This window comes from Impatiens glandulifera, chromosome 4 (assembly GCF_907164915.1).
Source record: "Impatiens glandulifera chromosome 4, dImpGla2.1, whole genome shotgun sequence".
NCBI classification, from domain to species: Eukaryota; Viridiplantae; Streptophyta; class Magnoliopsida; order Ericales; family Balsaminaceae; genus Impatiens; species Impatiens glandulifera.
In genome coordinates, this window is record NC_061865.1 from 13377288 (window position 1) to 13386989 (window position 9702).

The window sequence follows — 9702 nt, forward strand, 5'->3', positions numbered from 1 at the left end:
TAATTACTTATTTTTTATTTGATTGTTAAATTTATATTTTTTTTATTTTTATAAATAAAAATTATATTAAAAAAAACTTTAAATGAGACAATTTTATATCTAATAAAATATAATTATTATTTAAAAAAAAAACTAATAATATTAATTAAAAAATAATAGTCATATATACAATTCATTTATAAAATAAAATTTTATTACATTATTAAGAAATGATATTTAAAATTAATTACATATAAAATAATATAAATCGTATTATTTATATTAAAAATGCATTGATACGATAATTATACATTATTTTTGTATTAATTTTAATATAATTAATAATACAAAATATCTATAAGATAAATATTATAATAAAAATAAAAATAAATTATATAAATATTATAATAAAAATAAAAATAAATTATATAAATATAAGAGTAAAATAGTCTTTTTAAACTTTGTACTCCTTTCTTATACCACTAACTAAACACAAATAATAAAACTTATATAATTTATATATATTTTATACTCTTTACCCAACACTAATAACCTATATAATTTATAACTCGTAATACCTCCTTACAATTTATACCTCATACAACTTATACTTATATAACTAATACCTCGTATCAAAACGCTACCTTATGGTATTATTTTTATTATATAAGGGTGTATTGTTTCACTTTCCATAGCTCCTTAGCTCATATTTGAGTGGTTGCGCTTGGTTGGATTTGAAGTCCTATTTAGTTATATCAAATTTTGTCTAGAATTTTGATAATTCGTATAATACTTACAAATGTTGAGTGTTTGTTTTTAAGATTGTGTTTATGATATTTTTTCAAGTCATTGTATGTTTTTCTTTATATTTTATTTTATTCTTAAAGTTTTATTATTATTATAGGGGAGACTAATAAAGTCCTATTTAGATAAACTTTTAAATTAGTAAAAAATTTCGATTTTAAATATAAGTAAATAAAGTTTTACAAATTTATAATTTGGACTTTATGATTTTCTACAATTTAAAAAAATAAGTGAATTTATATTTATGAATTAAAAATATATATTATTTATTTAAATAAATGAATTAATATAATAAATTCTATAAATTTAACTTCTTATATTGTAATTTGTTTATTATATTTTTTAATAAATTTTTTATATAATTATATATTTTTTAATTTAAATAAAAAATCTCATTAAATTCAATTGCGAATTAAATTTAGGAAATTGACTAAATAATATAAAATAACATTTAATAATTTAAATATAAAATTTGATGAACTATTAACAAAATTAAAATTTGATATCTTGATTATTAATTATTTATTTTGATTTTATAAATATTATTTATATTATTTATTAATAAAAAAAATTATATAACTCTCATTGCATTGCATTTAATGAGATTTAATTTCTTATCAAAAAAATATATATATATTCTTTTAACGAAAATTTTACAATTTCAAATAACTCTGACATAAAATAATATTATATGTTTATTTTTACTTAATTTTACTTCAACTCTAGAAGTTTAAGATTAAATGAGTACTTTATAGTTAATATTAGTTAGACTACATTGACCTATGATTCGAATGTTTGCAAAACTGAGAAGTATAATTAAATTTAAGTATTAATTGTCAATAAATTAGAGCAAGATTGGGCAGATGGTCTTTATTTGTTTTATTCAATTAGAATTTATTTATTTATTAATGGGCTTAGACTATTTTAAAGTTTTTAGACTAATCTATTCATTTAAAAGGTTGTTTACAAAAGTTTGATATACAAACATTAAGTCTTCTAAAACTTTTCCTCTTCAATAATTGTTCTTCCCAATTTTTCTTATTTTCCTTTTTCATCATTGTTTTTAGAAGATCCGATAATCGAAACCAATATTTGGTATCATAGCCTATCTGAAAAATATGTCGTCGACAAAATCAACAAGGGAACGTGACACTCTCATATTTGTTACTCACGAAAAGTAACTACTCGGTGTGGGCGTTGAAGATGCGGATAAAATTACAAGCACAAGGAGTGTGGGAAGCCATATGCTCGACGAGGTCAACAAACGGAATGATAGAATGACTCTCGCCGCCATCTATCAAACGCTTCCCGAAGACGTCCTTCTCATGGTGGACGAGAAGGATTCCGCCAAACTAGCATGAGAGACGCCAAAGACAATGCATGTTGGAGTGGAGATAGTTAAGGAGGCAAAAGTGCAAACTTTGAAGACACACTTTGAGGCGATTCACATGAAGATAGGAGAGTCGGTGGATGATTTCGCCACTAAATTGACATCAATCGTGACTGTATTTACTCGTTGGGAGAGAATATGGAAGAGATCTCCGTAGTCAATAAGTTCTATAGAACCGTACCAAAAAAATACATGCAGATCGTTAACGCGATCATGCAACTCTCTCACACATTTGGTTGGGGTGTGTGATCTTGGGCAGCCCTATAGTAATTTATTCTCCCCATCATCTTGAACGCATAAAAGCTTACGTGCCTAAGTCTTGTGTGCTAGCCAAGTCCGATATGCTAGCGATGTTAATATTTTTGTTTTTAAAATCAATAAATTTTATTTTATTTTCATACCACAAAATAAGAATTTGAGAGGGTATTTGATATTTTCTCCCAAGGCTTATGTGGATAAATGCGAGTGCAAAGTGCCGTTTTTTCTACATTGAAATGATGAAATTATAATCTAGTACTGTCATTTCGGAGAGAAAGAGAGACAGAGAGATGGAAAGCTCACAGAATTCTACGGAAACCGTAGGGCGTGTTCTTCCCGTCACCAATACCAACAACAGAGGCTACAATCCGATCGCGTCTCAGCGGCAGCAACAATGGCCGACCATTGACGGACCTCTGGGACTTTCGGTGGATGATTCCGTCAGCTATGCACGAAGGTTCTTCAAGTTCGGATTCCTTCTCCTTCCATTCCTCTGGGGTGTTAATTGCTTCTACTTCTGGCCTGTCCTCCGGAACTCCAGTTCATTTCCCCAAATTCGCCGTTGTAAGCCCTACTCTTTCTTTTTTCGTCTGAATCTGTGTAAAATAGTATAAAAATATTCTGCAAATAGAAATTGTTCTGATCGATTATGATTGGCTGCTCTCTCGTGCTTGAATGATTGATTAGAAACTCAAATTTGACTCGATTACATTTGGTTTTGTACTGCTTAAATTGAAGTCGAGATGAGATGCCATTTCAATATAGTTACACAATTTCATCATAGGAACATATGTTTTCCTGTTGAAGTTAACTTGGATATTGGGATCCAATTCTTCACTTTTTGTATCTTTGGTTGGTTCTGGTGACTCTGGATGTAGTCTTGCAGACAATTATATAATAAATCGCTTCAACAAACAAACATTTTCCTGAAAAACAATCTTCATTTCAGGCTCTAAACTTCACTATTTTCTATCTTCTTGTTTGAACAATATTTTCAATCTCGACGAATTTGGTGACCGAATACGATTCACCAAAGACGTATTAGGGTTCTTGGAGTTATGGACAACATGAGTTAGATCATTACCGGAGTGACCCTTCTTGATATATTGTTACAAAAAGTTAAATAGTCCTTAGACCATTTTCAGAATGTAAAAAGAGTTTTGAACTAAAAGATACAGTTCAACAATAAAACTTAATATACTTATAAATGGTGTTACACTTTTCTATTTAACTGAAAAACTTTTACACCCCCTTCTCAAGATGGAAATCCTTCAGATTCAACTTGGACAACAGTTTATGAAGAAGTCGGCTACTTAATTTTGAGTGTAGATGTGTTTGGGTGCCACAAATCTTTCTTTGAAGTGATCACCAACAATGTGATAATCTATATTGAGGTGTTTCGTTCTTTCATGAAACACCGGATTCTCCGTAATATGTATTGCTTCAAGTTTGTCACACTATAGAGAAATTGGAACAACAACATTTTCTTTCTGATCATTCAGGATAAAAGATATCCATTTCAACTTGCAACTGGTGGATGCCAAGCTTCGGTATTCAACCTCGGCACTAGATTTTGAAACCGTGGTCTGTTTTTTTGTTTTCCAAGAAATAACCAATGATCCTAGCTTCACACAATACCCTGTTAACTACCCACCTGCTGTTTGAGCATGTCGCTCAGTCGGCATCTGCAAAGGACTCAAGAACTTTGTCATTTTCAAATGGATAGAACAGATTTAGATACAACATTCCCACAAGCCTTCTGTATCTTTCTGGATTTGTAAGTTATTCATGTCCTTCTTCCTGAAGTTTCACTCCACGAATCATAGGTGTATTTTCACTTTGTTTCTTTCAAATCTTTGATTGAGAAATTGTTGTTCAAAATATTTTGAACTCTGTTAATCTCTTCTAGACAGTTACCACTTAGCAAAATTTTCATCAACATAAACTAATAAAATGATTGTACTTGCGTCCATGTGGTGAACAAACAATTATCATGCAGCGACGGTATAAAACCCTTTAATTAATTTATTTGTGAATTTGACATTCCATTGTTTGGACTTTGGATGCATGTTTTAAATTCATGTAGATATTTTATGAGTTTACAGACTTTTCCAGATTTTGTGTTCAAACCCTTCGGGTTCATCCATTTAAATTCCTTCATCTAATTACTATGAAGAAATTCATTGTTGATATCTATTTGATGTAGATGCCAATGATTTGCGGCTGCCAAGGCTAAAATATTTCAATTAGTGATAGTTTTTGCGACTGGCGCAAAACTGTCCTCAAAATTTATATCTTTTTTTATGGTATCCTTTTGCCACTAACCTCGTTTATATTTATCAATTGTGTCACCACTGTTAATTTAGTTTTAAAATTCATATGTAGCCTATGGTTTTTCTCCCTTTAGGCAACTCTGTCATTATCCATGTCTCATTGTTTTCTAAGGCTTTTAAGTCCTCTTGCATCGCAACCTTCCACACTGGAATGTAACATGCTTCTGTAAAACTTTTAGGAACACAAATATGTGTGATATTCATGAGAAAGTGTTCCTCATTATGGTTCTGACTGTTTTTGAGGAAAGGGAAATTGTTGGGTGGATTGTGTGAATTTGTGATACTCATAACATAATCATCACTCCGTACAGGTTTCTTTTTAATCATTTCGCTCCTCTCATTTAGTTTCATTTCTGCCACATTTGATGTCTGAGGTACTGTTTGAGACATTTCTGGTGTTTCAACATATTTTGTCTCAAATGGGATTGTGCTTCGGACTCATCTGTCTCAGGCTCTTTCTGAGCTAGAGTCATTGTCCTAGTCTCGAACATCATTTTTGGCTCATTTTGAGCTTGAAATTCTATTCTAGATTTCTCTTTATTTTGTGGATGAATGTTGTGAGTTGTAGTTTCACTTCTCATCTCATTGATATCATCATTTGATTGAGAGTCTTTTTTGTTTTCTTTTTCATTGAAAGGAAAGTGGTCTTCAAAGAAAATCTCATTCCTTGATGTAAAGGTTCTATTTGTCTCTAACTCCTAAAGGATAAAACATTTTTTCCCATGTGGGTAACCAAGGAAAACAGGTTTTATTCCTCTCAAATCAAACTTAGATTTGTTTATAATATTATTTGAGCTATAGCAAAGGCATCCAAAGGTTCATAGCCCATAGGTTTTCAAGATTGGGTTTTGTTGATTTTAGAATTTCATAAGGTGATTTCCAGTTTAGACATTGTGATGGCAACCTATTAATGAGATGAGTTCCATTAAAATTGAATAAGTCCAGTAAGGGAAGTTTAGATTGAATCATCAAAGATCTAACATGTGTGATATGAGGAATAACTAGGGTTAGGTTATCTAACCCTAGAATAAGATCACAGCCTTTATGCTGATTTGGCAATAAAATTTGGATTAATTCAGCAAACTATATAAATAATTAGTTTTTAATTAAATGAAGAGAAAGAGACATAAAAGAAATTGGGTACTGCCAAGGGATAAAAAAGATAGTCAAGATTATTTCTCTCTCTCATCTCAAGGTTATTCTCTCTATTTTCTTTCCTATCTCTTATTACTCCAGTTTATCTTATTCTAACTCTTCTTCTTTTCAAATGTAAATCATAATCTACTGGTTATTCCTTATCTCATATTTTGCTTTTCTTCATCTCATATTCCGCTCTACTCAACGAGATCAAGGTATTGTTCTAACTCTAAAGCTAGGGTTAACCCAAATCTATTAACTGGTATCAGAGCCATAATCCTCGGTCATTCAATCTAGTCGGATTTTTTATTTTCGATTTGAACCAGATTCGCAAATTCTTGCATCGGTTCGTTGTGGCTTTGTCCGCAACCTTGCATTTGTTCATCGCGACTCTGTCTGTGATCTTGAATCAGGTTCTGTTGGCACCGCTTTAAGCAAAATGGTGGAAACTCAAAGAGATAACGAGGTGAAAGAGATGCGTATTGAAATTCGTAGTCAATGACAAACGTAAGAAGAAATTTGAGACGAAATCCGCAGCCACAAGGAAGCACAATCTGCATTGAACGTTGAGAGTATGGCCCGTCTCGACAGAATCGAAATGTGAGATGAGGAAAAGCATAATATGAGATAAGAAAGTAGTAGATTATGATCTACATTTAAGGAGAAGGGTTAGAATAAGATGAACGGAGTACTAAAAATGAGAAAAGGGAAGAGAATAACCTTGAGAAAGAAATAATCTTGACAATTATTTCCCTCACTAACATGTACCCTCGTTCATTTTATATATTTTTTTTTCTATCCATTTATTTAAAAATTAATTACTTATATAGTTTGCTGAATTAATTCAGATTATTCATTTGCCAAATCAGCATAAATGTTGTTAGCTTATTCTATGGTTAGATAACTTAACCCTTGTTATTCCTAAGTGCTTATATTTTCTTTCCACGACCTCATTTTGTTGGAGTGTGTAAATACAAGTCCTTTGGTATTTGATACTTAATGACTTTAGATTCATGCAAACTTAAATGATGTCTCATTGTCTGTCCTAAGGGTCTTAACTCATGCATCATATTAATTCTTAATTAATTTGAGGAACTCGCTAATCTTATGATAGATCAAGGTCTTATCAACTAATAAGAATGTCCAAGTACATTTGTTACGTTCATCAACAATTGTGAACATATATAGGTAATTTATGAATGAAATTTCTCTATACACAGACCTCACACATCAGCATGTAGTGAATCAAAATATTTAAGAGGATTTGTAAAATTGTTTGTTAAAGGAATTTGATGCATTTTTGCTTTATTACATATATCACAAGGATTTGAACTGAACTTTACATCAGGAAAAAGATGTATAAGAACTGTATCTGATGGATGACCCATCCTATTTGAAGCATTTCAGACTTAATGGATGTAAAACTAACAGAATTAGGAACTTTGTTCATCTAACTAGTGATATGACATTTAGTATCTAAAATATACAGATTATGTCAAACTGACCCAGTAGCTAAAACCTCTTTAGTTTCAAGGTCCTGCAAAAGAAATGAATTAGAGTTAAATTTGCATCTAATAGTTCCCGATTTTGAGATTTTGAGATTTTTGACATTGAAATAATATTGAACTTGAAATCGGGATACGAATAACATCATTTAAAACAATTTTATATGTCAACCTCACCTTTCCAGTGATTTTAACGGACAATCTAGTTCCATATGGAAGATACACAAAAATAAGATTTCTGAAAGTTAATTTTTCAGAAAACAGTTTCTGGTCACAACATGTATGATTGTTGGCCCCTGAGTCGATTATCATACATGATTTTGCGTGGCTACTTTGCTTAAGGATAATGATACTCCACTTGTATAATATAAATCACGATCCTTAACTAAAAAATTGGACTTATCAATAGCTGCAGAATGTTTGCGGGTTGGTTCTTCATTAGACCCAATTGATTGCATTTGTTTGAAGAGCAGATTTATCAGCTGGACAGATACCCTTCATCTTCTTGTTTGTTCTCCTCCAAATCAAATGGAGCAGATACCATATTCACGGATCTTCTGGCCCTTTGATCTTTCTGTCCTTTGTACCACTCAGGGTACCCTATAATCTTGAAACAACCTTCCTATAAGTGCCCATTCATTTTGCAATGGGCACACTTCAGATTTGATTTTGGAAGATTATTCCGATTTCCTTTCTGGTCTTTGCTTCCTGAACTTTTAATAAAGGCTCGGGTTAGCTTCCATCATCATTTCTTTGTTAACTCCAAGCTTTGCACTTTAGAAAGAAAAAAAATAGCCAAAGATTGAGAATAAGGAGTTGTAGAAATTGTGTAAAAATATTTAAAACTTTAACTAAGAAATGACGTCATGAAGTAATTTTAAAATCTTTTAGAAGTACAGGAAACTCTGTATTGCTACTACTTGACTGCCAAATGGGTTTTCCTCATTCGAACTCAGATGAAAACAACTCAACAAGTATATATTCAGTATGACTAGTATCTGTTTTCTTGAAGATTTATAGATGAATTTTTAGCTGAATTTTTCTTTTCAAGATTAATGATAAATGAAGTATATTTCTTCACAAATATCTAATAAGTTGTTCTTGGATTGTTTTTTCCTACTTTATTTTCTGGAAGAATCACAGCCTGCCTACATGAACTTTGGTAGACTAAACAGATTCTGCATACAATCAAGTCATTATTTTTTTCTGCTTAGAAAGTTTATCCAACCATCTCATGAACTATGTTCCCTTAAAGTATGTGTGATATTGGTTGGATAGATTTCAGCAAAAAAAACAAAGAAAAGGAAAAACACAACCTATGTTATGACATGACTGTTCGGAAAAAGTTAATAAATGATTTGGGTTGTGACAATGAAATAACTGATAGACATGGTTGCATCTTTAATGAACTACTATACATAACTGATTTGCAGATGTTGTGGGATCGGCAATTGGTTTTTTCGTATTCACGACTCTCCTCTCGAGCTGGGCTCTGACCTTTTCCATCGGAGGTCCGAAACTTTTTGGAAGTGTCTGGGATGAAATAGTGATGTATAATGTTGCTGAAAAATATGGCTTAACAGGATGGATGTAGTTCACACATCATTGCTGTCAATTTCTGTAAAGCAATCTAGTAGACTATAGTCACTGATGAACAAGATGCATGGTTCTGTTTGTTTAATTCTTAGAAACATGTTTGTTTTTATTTTATAATATGTTCATCCTCGGGTGTGTATTTGATTTGATCGTGTGGAGAGGATTCGTGTTACTTGTCTGCATAGAAGCTCAAGTAGTTCTACAAAAATGTAACAATTATTATTACAAATGAGAACACATTTTCTGAATGGCTCTTACCTTAAATTGCTCTTTCATATAGGTCAATTCATTACTTTTAAAAAAAAAAACGCTGGTTCTCATTGCTCCTTCGAAGTATAACTAATTCTCGTGAGCTAAGTATATAGTCCGCAACATATTTAACCAATTTAACCAGACGAGCGTAATTTGTCGTCTGATGGACTTGAATCCAAGACCTCAAAGTGGTTGGGTATCCACCTATTGTTGGCGATTATGCTGCGTAATTTGCCGTCTGATGGACTTGAATCCAAGACCTCAAAGTGGTTGGGTATCCACCTATTGTTGGCGATTATGCTGCGTAATTTGCCGTCTGATAGACTTGAATCCAAGACCTCAAAGAGGTTGGGTATCCACCTATTGTTGGCGATTATGCTAACTATTTCAAGTCTAGGATTTTGGTTTTCGGCTTTGGCTATTAACAATCTTCACAATTGAGGCTCCT

At 31.6% G+C, this 9702-nt stretch overlaps 1 protein-coding gene across 1 annotated transcript; it reads left to right on the forward strand.

Annotated features, from left to right (window-relative positions):
- Positions 1–2656: 2656 nt before the first annotated feature.
- Positions 2657–9138, forward strand: LOC124933460 (probable gamma-secretase subunit PEN-2). Its single transcript, XM_047473862.1, has 2 exons — positions 2657–2995; positions 8840–9138. The coding sequence occupies exons 1-2, from the start codon at positions 2722–2724 to the stop codon at positions 8998–9000; spliced, it is 435 nt and encodes a 144-aa protein (XP_047329818.1). The 5' UTR covers positions 2657–2721; the 3' UTR covers positions 9001–9138.
- The last annotated feature ends 564 nt before the right edge of the window (positions 9139–9702 follow it).